Genomic DNA, 17460 nt, shown 5'->3' with positions numbered 1-17460 from the left:
AATAGAGGGGAAGTTCCTCAACCTGCTAAAGAACATCTACAAAAAACCTACAGCTACCATCATCCTAAAAAGCTAGAAGCTTTCCTGCTGAGATTAGGAATAGGCAAGAATGTTCCTTCTCACTACAGTATTCCTTTTCAACATTGTACTGGAAGTCCTAGCTAATGCAATAAGACCAAAAAAAGAAAGAAAGAAAGAAAGAAAAAGTATACAGATTGGGAGGGAAGAAATAAAATTGTTTTTGTTTATAGATGACACGATTGTCTATGTAGAAAATCTGGAAAGATCTACTAAAAAACTCCTGTAACTAATAAGTGATTCTAGTACGCTTGCAGGATACAAGGTTAACATAAATCTCATCGCTTTCCTATATACCAGCAATGAACAAGTGAACTTGAAATAAAAAATACAATACCAATTAAAAACAAACAAATAAACAACCCCAATACCGTTTACATTAACATTCTGAAAAATGAAATACGTGAGCATTAAACTAACAAAATATATATAAGATCAATATGAGGAAAACCACAAAACTCTGATGGAAGAAATCAATGAAGAAATAAATAAATAGAGATAGTTGATGCCCAGGGATAAAAAGACTCAATATTGCCAAGATGCTAGTGCTTCCCAACTAGTGCTTCCCAAATCTATTGATCTATAGATTTAATGAAATCCCAGCAAGTTATTTTGTGGATATTGATAAAATGACTCTAAAATTTATACGGAGAAGAAAAAGACCCAGAATAGCCAACTCAATACTGAGGAATTGAGGAAGAACAAAGTTGGAGACTGACACTACTGACTTCAAGACTCGCTACAAAACTACAGTAATCAAGGCAGTGTGGTATTGGTGAAAGAACAGACAAATGGATCAATGGAACAGCATAGAGAGCCCAGAAATAGACCCATATAAATACAGTCAACTTATCTTTGACAAAGTAGCAGAGGCAATACAATGGAGCAAAGATCATCTTTTCAACAAACAGTGCTGTAATAACTGCATATGCAAAAAAAGAAATAAATCTGGTCACAAATCTTACACCTTTCACAAAGATTAACTCAAAATGAATCACAGACCTAAATTTAAACACAAAACTATAAAACTCCTAGAAGATAACATAGGAGAAAATCTAGAAGTCCTTGGATTTGTGATGACTTTTTAGATACAACACCAAAGGCACGATCCATGAAAGAAAAAATTAACAAACTGGACTTCATTAAAATTAATTACTTCTGCTCTGTGAAAGATGAGGTCTAGAGAATTAGGCATTAAACCACAGACTGGCAGAAAATATTTGCAAAAGATATACCTGATAAAGGATTATTATCCAAAATATACACAGGACTCTTAAAACTCAACATAAGAAAACCAACAACCCAATTAAAAGACAGGCCAAAGATCTTTTTTTTTTTTTTTTAAACATCTTTATTGCAGTATAATTGCTTTACAATGGTGTGAGGCCAAAGATCTTAACAGACACCTCATCAAAGAAGATATACAAATGACAAATAAGCACATGAAAAAATGCCCATATCTTATTTCATCAGGGAAATGCAAATTAAAATAGAGATATCACTAAACACCTATAAGAATAGCCAAAATCCAGAACAGTAACAACATCAAACCTTGGCAAGGGGTTAAACACCAGGAACTCTCAAGCATTGCTGGTGTGAATGCAAAATGGTATAGTCACTTTGGAAGACAGTTTAGCACTTTTTTTTTCTTTTATAAAACTGAATATACTTTTACCACATGATCCAGCAATCTGGTTCCTTGCTACTTACCCAAAGGAACTGAAAACTTACTTCCACACAAAAACCTGCACACAGATGTTTTTTATAACAGCTTTATTCATAAGAGCCAAAACTTGGAATCAACCAAGATGTCCTTCAGTAGGTGAATGATGGATAAATAACCTGTGGTCCATCCAGACCATGCAATATTATTTATCACTAAAAAGAAATGAGCTATCAAGCCATGAGAAGACATGAAGGAATAGTACTGAGTGACAGTGGCCAGTCTGAAAAGGCTACATACCGTAAGATTCCACTGGAAAATAGAATGTATGACATTCTGGAAAAGACCAAACTTGGTGACAGTATGAAGATCTGGTGATTTTCAAACGTTAGAGGGAAGGGATGAATAGGTAAGCACTGTGAGATGACGCGTGGCACAGCTGGTACTAAAAACTGGGTTGACTCCTAAAGCAGTTGAACTTTCTATTCCGGTTCTGCGTCAGTAAAACATAGGACCTGCCAGGGCTGAAATCCCATTGCCACCTGTGCCTTCAGTTGGTGACCAGACTCCCTGAATTAATAAAAGGGTTTTTTGTTTTGTTTTTTTAAGACAGATACCCAGCAAGTTACCCACTCTCCAACTAAGGTCACTTGGGCAACTGACTTTCCAGAGCAAATTGGCCCCGTTTAAGAATTCTTGGCTCCTGAAATTCGGAATAAATCGGGTTCTTCTAAAAGAAGCTTTATTTGGGATTCTAGGCTGAACCCCTCTGGACGGCACATAAGACGGCAAAGTGAAGGGGGCTCCCCGGCCCAACAGCTGAACCCGGACACCGCGTCACCGCTCAACCCGGCCCGGTGGGGCCGGCCCAGAACCAGGCCCGGCCGGCGCAGCGCGGGCGGGGCCCGGGCGGAGAGCCAGACCCGCCGCTGCCGCCGCGAGCCGTGACCTGCCCGCCAGACCTGGCGGCGCAGTCTCGCGGGATTCCTCAGCTCTCGCTCCCGGTGCGGCTCCTGAGGTGGCTAGAGTCCCGGACACTCCCGGGAGTCGTCTCTGGTCGCGGGGGTACGGTGGGCTGGACGGGAACGGGGAGGAAGGTGCCTTCGACCGCCGCCCGAGGTGAGGGTTCTTGAGCCCCGACTGGGCGGGCGGCCGCGGCCGGGCGGGTGCCGGGGTGAGCGGGGGCGGGCCTCGAGGGGTGCGGGGCGGGCGGGGGGCGCGCGCGCTTGTTGCCGCAGGTGTGGGGAAGGCGGCGGCGGTGGGACGGTCCGCACCGGCCAAAGTTTTCCCGGAAGTTGGGGAAAGGCGATGCCGGTCCCCGCGGGGCCAGGGGCAGGTGCCCGGCGCTGGGCCCGGGGCAGGTGCCCGGGGGTGGGGAGAGTTGCCCTGCCTGGCGCTGGAAGTCGGGGCATCGGTGTGTGTTGGGGGATGGGATGAGGGCGTGCGATTTTTCGTGGCTCCGGGCCCACAGCCTCCCTCCCACCGAAACTCCGTCGTCGCCGCGGGACAGCTTTGCTCATTTCCCTTTTCCGTGAGATCGCTACTCCCCCCAGCCCTTGAATACTAGTTTCGCTCCTCCGCAGTAGGAATCCTGGAAGTCTCCCTTTACTTGGCATTTTTAAAAACGTAAAAGTATGTCTCCAGAAGAGTGCCACAAAAACTCGCCCTTTAGAGTCTTTAAAGAATTGAAGAACTCATGAGATCTTAAGGAATTTCCCCGGGACTCGGTTTTCTTGTGCGTAATAAGATAGCGAACAGGGGCTTTTAGGTTTTACAATTCTATCAGCCCTTCTTAACTTATTCCTATCCCCACCATTTTCTCCATCTCACTCATCCAGTGCCCCCCCTTTTACCCTGTGTTCCGTACAGCGCAAGCCTCCTATCATCCGTTCCCTAGAGATGAGACTTCCTCAGCAGGCGATAGATTCTGTGCCAAGGCAGGTGGAAGAGGATCTCGATGGGACGAAATTTTCCGTCGTTTTTCCGGTGTTAGTTACCTAGGGTGAAAATCTTAACTCTGCACTTTGACGTACGCATTTGAGTCTATGACAAACGTTGCTGATACACCCTTTTGGTTGTTTTTACAGTAATTGACCCAGAACTCATTTTCAGGAAAAAGGGCTTCCTTCAAAATGGTAAAATAATTAAACGAGGAATTTGAGCATTTTATCTTTGGATGGAAATCTGAGAATGAAAAGAGCGATTAATCCAAGCCATGTGGTAAAATTAGGAATTTGAAGAGAATGGAAACGTTTACATTTTTGTGGACATGTATTTTTCTACCCCTCGTACGAGGGCACAGTCTTTTCACCTGTGAACCAATTACTGTTCCCAGATGTATGAAAATGGCCTACAACATGACATTTTTCCCTAATCTGATGGGTCATTATGACCAGAGTATTGCGGCTGTGGAAATGGAGGTGAGTAGTTCTTCGTATCTTTATGGAAAAATAGTTTATGCTCTTTTCTGGAATAAACTATAAATAGGACCTTTTTTTAAAAAAAAAAAAAACACAGACACAGTAGGGGATTTCTTCAAGTTGTATATAAGTCCTACTTTGAATAAATCCCTTTGAGAATTAAATCTCCCTACTAACTTGCGCTCGTGTACATCTGTGGCCCTGCTTAGTGGATTTGCTTAAGATCGGGTTCATTTTATACGAAGTATAGTTATGAATGATTTTGCAATGTCTTGCACCTGTCAAATATTTTGCTCTCCTGAGTAAATTTTGGTAGTTCCTCTAGAAATGTGAATTCTGAATTTTCCTAATTGATTGAACGTGTAATCTATATTGCCTGGACTAAAAGTGCTTGGATTACATATATTTTCATAAGTAGTTGTTATGTTCACTTGGCCCTGTTTTTCTGAAGCAAATCAATGACTAGAAGATTTTGGGGCTGTAGATAGTGTTTTGCTAAAAAGTGATTTTTTTTCTTTAAGCATAGTGCTTCAAGTATTCTTTGTAAGATACTGTTTAAAAAAAAAACAAAAAACAACACACACGTCAGGGGAGGAGCAGAGTGACACTAAAGATTGCCTCAGGTGCCTCAGTTACCTGCCTCTGGTTTAGAGATACGCAGATTGCTAGGGAGGTGTGGGAAGAAAGAGTTACCTGTAGAAACCTGTCCTCTCCTACAGATCTGTTAGGTGGATAACTTTCATGAAGGAAAGAAGACAAATGTTTCTGTAGTTTTTTTCCAGAAAAACTGAGGATAGTAAAGGCTTTTTCCCCTCAGATTGTTTCTTAAAGTTGAAACCCCGGCAGTTTTAATATAGACACAGCTTTAAAAACTGACCAGACTTGCTTTCGCAGCTTCTGAAGTCTTCCATTGTTGTTTAGTTGAATAGTTGTCCAGTTACCTCATTGTAGACTCATGTCTAAAATAGGAAGGCTTTTGAATACTAAGTAGAAGTACTTTTAAAAGATATTGCAAATTATATTACTATAATCTTTCAATGGTTTTTCAAACCAGTGCAAGGTGTCTTTTTGAACACTGAACAGATGATGTGGTGAGACTTCCATTGGTTAATCAGAACCATTTTGATTGTTTAATCTGATTAAATAAAGTATGTAGTATGAGTAACTTCAAGGAATAATTATAACCTTCATTCACATTTTTTCTGATAAGTGTTTTATAACTCATATCTTATAGAGTTCTTAAAAATTTTTTAAAATCTGGTCTCCTTTTTGTATAGTAGCTACATGCATTTTGAATGCTGACATTGACCTTACAAATTCAGATAATTTAGAATTCCTTATCATAGAGTACCATTATGAAGATAGGGAGAGATGCATCCCTGCTATTAAATACTGTAATTATAAGATGATAAGAACTAGTTTTTGTTCTAGACATGTCTTTTTAAAACCAATTGTTTCTGACCCAAAAAAGGTTATTTTTCATTTACCTAGCTTTTTTCCCAGGTAGTTTTGTGTCTGGACTTGATATCAAGAAGGCATTTTTGTTCTTCCCTCCTTTATTTGATTGCTGACATTACTAATCTCTTCATTATATAATCTACACTTTCTCTTAGCCTTTACTATTAAGTTTTATTCCAGAAATCACATTTCAGTTGGTTTAAGGATATAAAAGAAAGCAATCAAGCAGTCATTTAATACCAGCATTAACCTATGTTTACAAAAGAAGAAAGGGAAATGGAAAGGCAAAATAATATCAACCTAAATCAGACTTTAAATCCCTATAAATTATCTTTTTGGTCCAGTGTATTACGCTTTTCCTATTGCCCCGTTCTTATTTTTCCTTAGCCAGTGGCATTCTCTTTTAGTTCCTGTATTGAACGTCCAAAATTCTATAATTCGAGAGTTGTGACTTAAATATCATGCAGAGCTTCTTATCCTCTTTTGTGCCATTGACCCATTCTCAGAATTTTAAAATTTAAATAACATGAGTAGGATTACAGAGGAAACCAATTATATTGAAATGTACATCTATTTATAGCCCAGGTTAGGAAGCTTTGAACCTGTCATTATATAGGTGAAGAAACTGAAGCCCAGAAAAGTTATGATTTGTCCAAGATCTGAGCGCTATAATATGATGCAATCTTCTCTGTCAACATGGACCATAATGTCATCTTTAACGGTTTTTGTGGGGTGTTTTTTTTATCCTTGACCTTATTAGATAAAAAAGAAAATATTTCCTAGGATTAGAATGTCCTGTGTTAATTTCAATCTTTGCTGCTTCTTCCTAAACTTCATTTTGATAAAAATTAAGCTGGGAGGTTTTTTTTTAACCTCTTATCAGCTTTACCTTTCTGTTTCTCATCCATGCCTTGAATACAAAGTCTTGTCAAAATTTTTAGATCAAAAATAAAATCCTTTGGCTTCAGCCTGTCCCCTCTGGTGGTGCCAAAGTGATTTCAGTAAAATGCAAATCCATGCAGTCCACTCTGGGGTTAAAATTCTTCACCATTTCCCTAAAGCTGGAAAAATAAAGACCTGACTAGTGCAGCACCTAAGGTTCTTTATATGAGACCCTGCCTTCCGGTCCGGCTTCCCATCTCGTTGCTTCCCATGTTACACACTCTGCTTCGGCCAAGCTGACCTGTTTGTAGATGTAGAATTCAGATCCATATTACTCCCTCTCACTTCCGTACAGTTGCACATATTGTATCCACTGCCTCCTGGGTTCCTTACCTACCCTTCTTCATCTGCTCAATTTCTTTACATCTCAGTTAAAGCAATAACTCTGTGTTTAGCGAAGTATTCCTTGCACCTTTCTCCCAAGCATATTTAATCAGCTCACACTCTACACTCTGATAGTACATAATATATACAACTGTTCTTATACTTACCGTGCTGTATTGCACTTATTTACATGGCTCTCTCCCTAGCTTTTGAGGTTGTTGAGAGTAGGGATGTTTATTCATTTCTATGTCTAATGCCTAGTACAGTGTACAGTGCCTCTGAGCATGGTAGATGTTCAATGAAGGCTAAATAAAGGAAAAGGAGATGTTTCTTATTCTAATAAATCATCAATGAGAATTTTCCCTCCAAATCTTTACCTTCCACCTTTATCTTCTGCAGAGTCCACGTGAAAGGCACTAATATTTTTTTTTTTAATTTTTTAACATCTTTATTGGAGTATAATTGCTTTACAATGGTGTGTTAGTTTCTGCTTTATAACAAAGTGAATCAGTTATACATATGTTCCCATATCTCTTCCCTCTTGCGTCTCCCTCCCTCCCACCCTCCCTATCCCACCTCTCTAGGTGGTCACAAAGCACCGAGCTGATCTCCCTGTGCTATGCGACTGCTTCCCACTAGCTATCTATTTTACGTTTGGTAGTGTATATATGTCCATGCCACTCTCTCACTTTGTCACAGTTTTCCCTTCCCCCTCCTCATATCCTCAAGTCCATTCTCTAGTAGGTCTGTGTCTTTATTCCGTCTTACCCCTAGGTACTTCATGACATTTTTTTTTCTTAGATTCCATATATATGTGGTAGCATACAGTATTTGTCTTTCTCTTTCTGACTTACTTCACTCTGTATGACAGACTCTAGGTCCATCCACCTCACTACAAATAACTCAATTTCGTTTCTTTTTATGGCTGAGTAATATTCCATTGTATATATGTGCCACATCTTCTTTATCCATTCATCTGTTGATGGACACTTCCATGTCCTGGCTATTGTAAATAGAGCTGCAGTGAAGATTTTGGTACATGACTCTTTTTGAATTATGGTTTTCTCAGGGTATATGCCCAGTAGTGGGATTGCTGGGTTGTATGGTAGTTTTATTTGTAGTTTTTTTAGGAACCTCCATACTGTTCTCCGTAGTGGCTGTATCAATTTACATTCCCACCAACAGTGAAAGAGGGTTCCCTTTTCTCCACACCCTCTCCAGCATTTATTTTTTGTAGATTTTTTGATGATGGCGATTCTGACTGATGTGAGATGATGTCTCATTGTAGTTTTGATTTGCATTTCTCTAATGATTAATGATGTTGAGCATTCTTTCATGTGTTTGTTGGCAATCTGTATATCTTCTTTGGAGAAATGTCTGTTTAGGTCTTCTGCCCATTTTTGGATTGGGTTGTTCGTTTAATATTGAGCTGCATGAGCTGCTTGTAAATTTTGGAGATTAATCCTTTGTCAGTTGCTTCATTTGCAAATATTTTCTCCCATTCTGAGGGTTGTCTTTTCGTCTTGTTTATGGTTTCCTTTGCTGTGCAAAAGCTTTGAAGTTTCATTAGGTCCCATTTGTTTATTTTTGTTTTTATTTCCATTTCTCTAGGAGGTGGGTCAAAAAGGATCTTACTGTGATTTATGTCATAGAGTGTTTTGCCTATGTTTTCCTCTAAGAGTTTGAGAGTGTCTGGCCTTACATTTAGGTCTTTAATCCATTTTGAGTTTATTTTTGTGCGTGGTGTTAGGGAGTGTTCTAATTTCATACTCTTACATGTACCTGTCCAGTTTTCCCAGCACCACTTATTGAAGAGGCTGTCTTTTCTCCACTGTATATTCTTGCCTCCTTTATCAAAGATAAGGTGACCATATGTGCGTGGGTTTATCTCTGGGCTTTCTATCCTGTTCCATTGATCTATATTTCTGTTTTTGAAAGCCCCTAATATTTTTATGTGGTTTACATATCATTCACCTTTGATCTGCCTGAGCCTAGTTCTAATAAAATACATCAGTTGATATCCTCTATGTTCTTTGCCATTATTAGCGTGACACATGTTTATTTTGAATTTATTCAAAAGATTAGATTTTTTAACCATTTATATTTATTTATATGGAGTGAAAGAATTATCTTTTGATTGGACCATTGTATTATAAACTATATGTGTCAGATTTCTTTTCAAACATTGTACTTTAGTACTTTATAGTCCAGTCAAATGCTAAATTATAACTGAATATACCTCAGCTTTTACTTTTAAAAAGTGTTTTATAGTTTCTCTAAAGAACTGATTGTGTTTTACACTTCCAACCCAACTGCCTTTGGCTTCTGCTGGTCCCGGTTGAATTTCCAGTGTTTACTATGAATTAACGTTAGGATGAGGGGCTGAAGAATTATCTGTTGATTATGGCAACCAGTTGTGCCTTCTTAGCTACCAAGAATGTCATGTAAGTCAAGAGATCTATTTCCCTCCTCTTTTATGCCTTAGTTTTCATTATGTGTGATGGTTATCCTGGTTTATATTTATATAACCTGGTTTATATTTATATAACCAGGTTTATATTTATATAACCAGAATTTATAACATTTGTGGTCATTGCTGATCTGTGATTATATGAGATGGTTTAGGGCAGTGATTGTCAAACTTTAGTTCATAGACCAGCAGGTTGTGAGCATGTTAGAAATGCAAGTTCATGGACCCCATTCCAACCTACTGAATCATGATCTGTGAAAGTAGAGCTCAGGAAACTGATTTAACAAGCTGTCCAGGTGTTTCTTATGAGTGTTAAAATTTGAGACCCAGTGGTTTAGAGCAGGGAATGCAGACATTTTCTGTAAAGGGGTAAATAATAAATATTTTTGGCTTTGCAAGACATTCACTCTCTGTCACAGCTATTCAACTCTTCAATTGTAGCCAATACAAATGAGTGTGGATGTTTCAATAAAACTTTACTTGTAAAAACAGATAGTGCATCACTTTTGGCCCACAGGCTGTAGTTTGCTGAACTCTGGTTTAAAGTACTTGAAAATGTTCTTAAGGATTACACACATAAAGCATGTAATAAAAATCATTATTGTGCATTCTTATTAATATGTTACCATATGTGTTATGTGTTATTTTCTTTCCAGATAATTTTAAGTCAAATTTATCACAAACCAAAGGATCTGACTGAGATATCCTGGTCCTTTAGTTTTGTTTCAGAGATTGCTTGAAATAAGGGACTTTGATTTTTTCCTTACTTTATTATCTGAGACTGAAGTCATTTGTATTACTACAAAGAGTTAATTTACAATTCTGAATAGTAACTTGGCTTTGTAATGAAAAGGATGTTGTACAGTCTAACTCTCCCAAGTGGAAAAACAAATGGTTGCTGGTTTTCCATTGTGTTGCTTTTTGTTTCATATCTAGAGCATTGTTTCTCAAATTGTGAGGTTGATGTCCCTTGAGAGACTGATTTCATCCAGAAAGAGCTGAGACTGATCTAGGGAAAATGGAGACCAGAATTTTGTATTTTTCTTTTTGAATTGCCTTCATTAAGGCCTAGGCAAAGTGAAGTCATGTATTGTGTTTGGAACAGCATGTGGTTGTTCTACTTTTGAACAGTCTAAAGGGAAGTGAGCCAAAAAAAAAACAAAACTCCTTTCCTTTCCACCTGTTAGTATGCACTAGTAAAATGTCTCTAATCAATTAAAAATAAAGGGATGGAGAAAAAACAAACTTTATAAACAAACTTTAAAGAAAAAATCTGTTTCTATTGGTTTTTAAACATATTCATCTGCTTTTAGATGAGTCTAGTGGACCCCCTCCTTTCCTCCTTATTCTCCACTCTTCTACCCCATACAAAAGGAAAGAAAATGTTTAGTGTGACTAACCTCTTTATTTTTCAGGGAAGACTTTCTGAAAATAGGTGTAATTATTCTGAAAGTAAGCTGTTGAGTCATTTAAAATGAAATAAATATAGAAAAGTATTCCAGATCAGTTGTGTGTATAGTGGCTACTGTTGGATTTTTAATGTAGAAACTATAAACTTACCTTCCTTTCTGACATTGTACTGCAGTAGTAGGGAAAGTACCTTGACTAATTCTGAGTCTACAGAATCAGGGTTAGACCTGTATGTGAACAGAGGACAGTATTTCTCCTGGGAGTCTCTGCTGATAGGCACAAAATCCCTAGGGTCATTCCTTGTTATTCCACAGTCTGGGATATTATTAGTTATGTCTTCAGGAGAGCCTGTCCGCAAAGAGACATGGTTCTTTTAGACCATGGGAAGACTGTTGTGTTGTGATTTTTTCCTTTCCTTGAGAATGTGGCATGTAGATAATGAAGTTGTATTACTCTAGTTTGTATATATGTATGTATTCATTCATTAATGTTTGTTGAATGTGTACCTGGATGTGAATTATAGTTTTTCAAGTTACAAGTTTTCTTCAAGTAAATTAGCTGCCTCTTTCTTTCTCCTTCTTCTGGGACCCTGATAATGCAAATTGTTAGTATGCTTGATGTTGTCCCAGAGGTCTCTTAAATTAAACCGTCCTCATTTTTTAAAAATTCTTTTTTCTTTTTTCTGTTCAGCTTGGGTGATTTTCACTACTCTGTATTCCAGTTCACTGATCTGATTCTCTGTATTATCTAATCTACTGTTGATTTCTTCTAGTGTATTTTTTATTTCAGTTATTGTATTCTTTAGTTCTGTTTAGTTCTTCTTTATAATTTTGAACTCTTTATTAAATTTCTCACTGTGTTCATCCATTCTTCTCCTGAGTTTGTTGAACATCTTGTGATCATTGTCTTGAACTCTTTATCTGGTAGATTGCTGATTTCCACTTTACTTAGTTCTTCTTTTGAGGTTCTGTCTTGTTCCTTCGTTTGGAACATATTCCTCTGTCTCCTCATTTTGCCAAATTCTTTGTGCTTATTTCTATGTATTGGGTAGGTAAGTTATGTTTCCCAATCTTGGCGAATTGGTCTTATGTAAGAGACGTCCTGTGGGGCCCAGTAGAACACTCCCCTCTGGCCACCAGAGCTGTATGCTCTAGGGGTGCCCACTATGTGGGCTGTGTGGGCCCCTCTGTTGTGACAGGGCTAACAACTGTGAGCACCCTGGTAGGTGGGGTTGGTCCCCAGCCCTGCTGGCTGCAAGTCCCTGCCTTGTGTGGTGGCTGCCAGAGGTAGTGGTACCCACTTACCACTAATAGGCTAGAGGGAAGACTCCAAAATGGTGCTTGCCAGGACCAGTGTCCTCGTGGTAGAATGAGCTCCCCAAAATGGATGCTGCCAGTGTCTGTTTCCCCAGGGGGAGTCCCTGCCTTCTGCCTCTCTGGGAGCCTTTCTAAGATCAGTAAGAGGGTCTGACCCAGTCAGATTACTGCCTCTGCATTGGGAGTTGGAGTGTGTGAAGTTTTGCATGTGCCCTTTAAGAGTGGAGTGTCTGTTTCCTGCATCTCTCCAGCTCTTCTGTATGCAAGCCCTGCCGGCCTTCAAAGCTAGACATTCTAGGGGCTCATCTTCCCAGCGTGGGACCCCCAGGCTAGGGAGCCTGATGTAGGGCTCAGACCCCTGGCTCCTTGGGGAAAACCTCTGCAATTGTGATTATCCTTACATTTATGGGTTGCCTACCCTGGGGAGTGGGTCTTGACTGTACTGTATTACTACCTCTCCCACCTGTCTCATTGTGGTTCCTTCTTTATATTCTTAGTGGTGGAAAATCTTTTCTGCTAGTCTTCAGGTTGTGTTCAGGTTGTGTTCATCAATAGTCACTCTGTAAAGCTGTAATTTTGGTGTGCCTGTGGGAGGAGGTGAGCTTAGAGTCTTCCTATTCCACCATCTTGGCCACATTCTCTAAGTTACAAGTTTTAAATTAAATAATTGACTCTTCAGTGGACAGATTATTCTGAAGTACCAACCACTTACTATATATCTTTGTCTAATTTCTAAAGGAAAGGTCTTTTGGAGAAATAGTTTAAAATTTGTAGTGCTCGCTAAGAAATACTTTAAAAATAACAAGTTTTCTGTTGTGGAAATAATGCAAATTTCTGTTTTTTATTCTTGTCTTGTATTCCAGGCCCTGGTTTGCATTTTTTAAAAAGAAGTTGACTTGCCTGAGATTGGTCACATTCATGATAATAAGTGGCAGTTTGTACCACTTGATTATACAGTAGTCCATTAACTTTCTCAAAGAATTTACTCAACTCTTATAACCACTTTGACAGTATTTGCTCTGTGAAGTGTAAACATTTAAGGACCCCTTTAGATCTTTAGTGAGTCTGTTGCCTACCTAAGGCGCACCACTTTATTTTCAATCATTTTTTTAAACTTCTTCACTTTTTATCAATTTTCATTACTATCACTAGAGGTTGGCTTTCATTTTGGTGACATTTTAAAGTAAGAAATAAAGCTCTTACCACTTCTTGAGAGTTACTGTGTGACACCATGAGTAGAAAGCACAAATCCTGAGATGAGAATCAGATGCTTTACGGTCACTTGGCCTTGGTCACTAGTAAAGTGGCTTCTTCCATGTACCAGGGGGATTCTGATTCATGCTTCAGGAAAGTGACAAATGTCTATATAACCTGCATCTTTATTGCTAAGGGAGGCAAGGTGCAGGCAAGATACTGCCACAAGCCCACTCTGCTTAGGCTTAGCTTTATGTATTTCTTAAAATCAAAATATTTTTCTTGGGCTTCCCTGGTGGCGCAGTGGTTGAGAGTCCACCTGCCGATGCAGGGGACGCGGGTTCGTGCCCTGGTCCAGGAAGATCCCACATGCCGCGGAGCGGCTGGGCCCGTGAGCCGTGGCCGCTGAGCCTGCGCGTCCGGAGCCTGTGCTCCGCAATGGGAGAGGCCACAACAGTGAGAGGCCCGCGTACCACAAAAAAAAAAAATAAAAAAAATAAAAAATATTTTTCTTCTTTTGATCCCTCTCTATTAGCCTTTTAACCCAGAGTTTCTCTTCAGGACCTTATAGCACCAGCAACCCCGGGTCTATACTATGGCCCCTTCCATTATCATGTCATTAGATCATGGGGAGCTAGCTGGTGTGTTTTAAGGACAAGGTGCAGTATGACAGAAGTAGGCATTCTGAGAGTGTGAGTAGTACGCTCATGCTGCTTTCCTGTGTCTTTAAAATCTACTCCGGCCACTTGAAGAGGGAATCATATTGGCTACACCTGATGTCATAAATAGGTGACTAGAAAACACCCAGTTCATGAGAGGTCTTGGGCTGATGATCTCTAGATGTCCCATAATTGTGTCCAATGTCTACCAGGAACCATTAGCAGAATCAAAGTGGAAGGTTCCTTTTATTTATGTAGGGTTAATCTCCTCATTGGTACATACCTATGGCCTCACCAGCTTTATGTCCTCAATATGATGGGCCAGCGTGATGTCCTGTGAAATAGTGATATGGTCAGAGTCTCTGGTCAAATGAAATTGAGGCACAGAGCTGAAGAGCTGATATTACTCTAAGGTGGTGCTTCTCACACTCTGGTGTGCATCAGAATCGTTTGAAGGGCTTGTTAAAACACAGATCACTGACACCACCTCCAGAATTCCCGAATCAGTAGATCTGGGATGGGATGGAGAAGTTACTTCTAACAAGTTTCCAGTGGGACGTGCTGTTGCTGCTTCAGGGACCACTCTTTGAGAATGACTGCTCTAAGGCAAGTTGGGGAAGATGTGTTGCTGTCCTTGTTAGGTGAAAGTAAATTCCTTTTGGAGGAAAAAACATTGGCCAGATAAGAGCTGCATATGTGTTGCCGAGGCTGTACTGATTTGCTATAGTAGAGAGATCACATCTGGAAAAGTACTTTAGCCATTTGATTAAGGTTGCTTAAGACAATGTATTAATAACATATCCAGTTAAAATGGACAGGTGCCACCGATTACTACCCCTGAATCTGTTTTTGATGGTGTCACTCATCTCTGAAAGCCCTGTCTACAGTATTGCTTTTGATTTTCTATCATGGTAGAGGGAGACCTCTAATGTTTTTTGTTTTGCCACCTCGACCATAAAAATGTTTATCCAGGAAGCCAGTATGGTGATTGTGCTATTGTGAAATACAGCTATTTGAAGTAGACACACCTGGGCTTGGGAAATTACACTGGGTTGGGTTTGGGATCTGTTAGTTCGCATCCTCCTCCGGAGTTGCCCCTGTGTAATCTGAAATTGGCCCCCGTACACAGAGGGCAGGGAGAGACTGAAGAAGAGGCAGACCACTCCAGATTGGTAGGTGGCAGATTTAATAAGCAAGAAAACTTACATATGAGGCTTGTCTTGGGTGGCCACAAGAAGAGTACATCTCCGCACCCACCCGCCAGAATCTTAAAAGTTTATATAGAGGCCTTCACTGGGCTCAGTCACACATACCGTCCAGGTGATCTCAGCACCACTTTACTCTCAAGGCTGAGGCCTTGGGCAGCTTGTAGTGCGGGGAAGGCCAGTGGAACATTCCTTCAAAGGACAGGAGAGGGGATGAGGGACTTCCGTTTGCCAGGGTCCAGCTCATGGGTCATGTCCTCTCGATTATCTCCTCCAACAGGGTCCCACCAAGCCCCTGTAAAAAGCCCAGTCTCTGAAGCTAGCACGTTGAATCTAGAATCAATACACTCCTATCAGTATTAGCACCATCTAAAATTTTGTTCTTTCCTCCATAATCCAGCACCCTCAAACCAATATAAATGTATAGTGTCTTACAAATAATGTATAATCCTTTTTTTCAGATTTAATTTTGACTTGACCCTCCCAGGGCATGATGGGGTAGAACTCTTCTTATAGATTGAGACATTGAAGCGTGGTGGGGATGGGGTATGAGGCTATTTATTTGCTTCTTACAAAGTAAATCTTTCAGATGAGTGCCTCAACAGACCAGGGATGAGGGTCTGCTTTGAGGGCTGGGGGTTCAGAGTCCTGTGTGGGGACTCTGAACCTTGTCATGTATCCCTGCTTCAGATCTTGACGTCCCACTGCCTTCTTATCACAATATCACTGGATCTCCAATGTGAAAGGGAAGCAAATTTAACTGATATAATTTGGCAACCTGCAGGATCAAACTGTGCCTTTGGTTTTCAACTTCAGCCTTGAGATAGTAAAGTGGTGCTGAGATCACCTGGACAGTATGTGTGACTGAGCCCAGTGAAGGCCTCTATATAAACTTTTAAGATTCTGGCTGGCGGGTACGGAGATCTGCTCATCCCAAGACAAGCCTCGTATTTAAGTTTTCTTGCTTATTAAATCTGCCACCTACCAATCTGGAGTGGTCTGCATCTTTTTAATCTTTCTGTTTCACTCCACACCTTGAGCCAAGAATTCAGGGATGCCAGTATGTCGCTCTCTTCCTAAGCCGAACAGCGCCCCTAGAAGCACTCACTTCAGCCCATAGTCCTTGAATATGTGATGGTCTTTATACCTTTCTCTGCTTGTCTGGCAGCAGCCACTCAGCCTTGTCTTCACTGGGCACATAATTCTAAGAAGTTCTTTGAATCTAAGTGATTATAAGGATAATGCAATTAGTTGTTTTTCTGGTATATACCATGGGCTGCCAGATTTCCATCTTTAAATACTGACAGAATGTTTGCTCGCTTTTGGCCCCAGTTAGTCCAGAAAACCAGTTCTAGAATTCTTCCCATTTCACCAAGGTCACTTACAACTTGTTCTTTATATAATTTTTATGCCAGTTGTCTTCTTGGTTGCAAACAATAGAAACCAACTTTGACTAACTGAAGCAGAAAATGGGTGGATGTTGGGTAGCTTGTTGATCAATGGAGAGGCTGGAGAACCAGGGAGAAGCACAGGGAACCAGAACACAGCTAAGATCATACCATGAGATCAGTCTGTCACCAGTGCCAATGCCAGTGGACACTTCCTGAACCATTGTCCCTGAACACTTATTTTGGCACTGTGGGTATTATTGATCCCACTGCAACTGCCTCAAATAATCTGACTGTTCTTTTATACAAGAATCTCAATACCTGGAGCATCCACGTGGCCAAGCTTAGATTATGTCCCTATGTTTTTGTTGTCAGGTTGCACCCCTGCATCTGTCCTTAAGCTTCTGTAGCATCCCACCTACTTTGGGATTCCCCAAAATAGGACTGCTGGGCAGATGGATATGGAAATGTTCATTGTAAAGCTCAGTGCAAGACAGAGTTAGTTAACTAACAAGGAGAAAATTTCATTGTGGTACCTACAGTTGCTTTGAAATTTATGTCCAGCTCTGCTATTCAAGTCTTTGTTACCCTCTTCATAAACTTTCTGAGCCATAAAGTGTCCTTAGAGACCATCCAGTAGTTCATCGTGTTCATTTTACTGATGAATGCTCTGAGACTCAAAGACAGAAAATTATCTGCCAGAGGTGACACCAGCAGTTAATGACAGAGCTGGAACCAGAATTACAATGCTGGCATTATTTCCAGCAAAGGATTATATAAAATACTCCATGTATTTTGGTTCTCATTGTCTATATATCATAGTTTGGCTCTGCTCTTTTTCAGAATGGAGGTATAGTTTGCCTTCTTAATTGCCCTCTTCTTCCTTGTTCTTGCTAGTACTGATAGTAACTACCACAGGATTTCTACCAGGAA

General features: G+C 40.2%; 1 protein-coding gene across 1 annotated transcript in view; it reads left to right on the top strand.

The window, feature by feature from the left end:
- The first annotated feature begins 2723 nt into the window (after positions 1-2723).
- The window catches only part of FZD6 (frizzled class receptor 6), a 37214-nt gene continuing 22477 nt past the window's right edge, over positions 2724-17460 (top strand). Inside the window, exons 1-2 of the mRNA XM_082675128.1 lie at positions 2724-2860; positions 3829-4161. Of these exons, the coding sequence (XP_082531254.1) occupies positions 3985-4161 (177 nt within the window). The 5' untranslated portion in view covers positions 2724-2860; positions 3829-3984. The remainder of the gene's footprint in view (positions 2861-3828; positions 4162-17460) is intronic.

This window comes from Grampus griseus, assembly GCF_964374135.1.
Source record: "Grampus griseus genome assembly, chromosome: 17".
In the NCBI taxonomy this organism is placed as follows: Eukaryota; Metazoa; Chordata; class Mammalia; order Artiodactyla; family Delphinidae; genus Grampus; species Grampus griseus.
The sequence above is the reverse complement of the archived record's forward strand: the minus strand, read 5'-3'. Positions and strand labels throughout refer to the sequence as shown.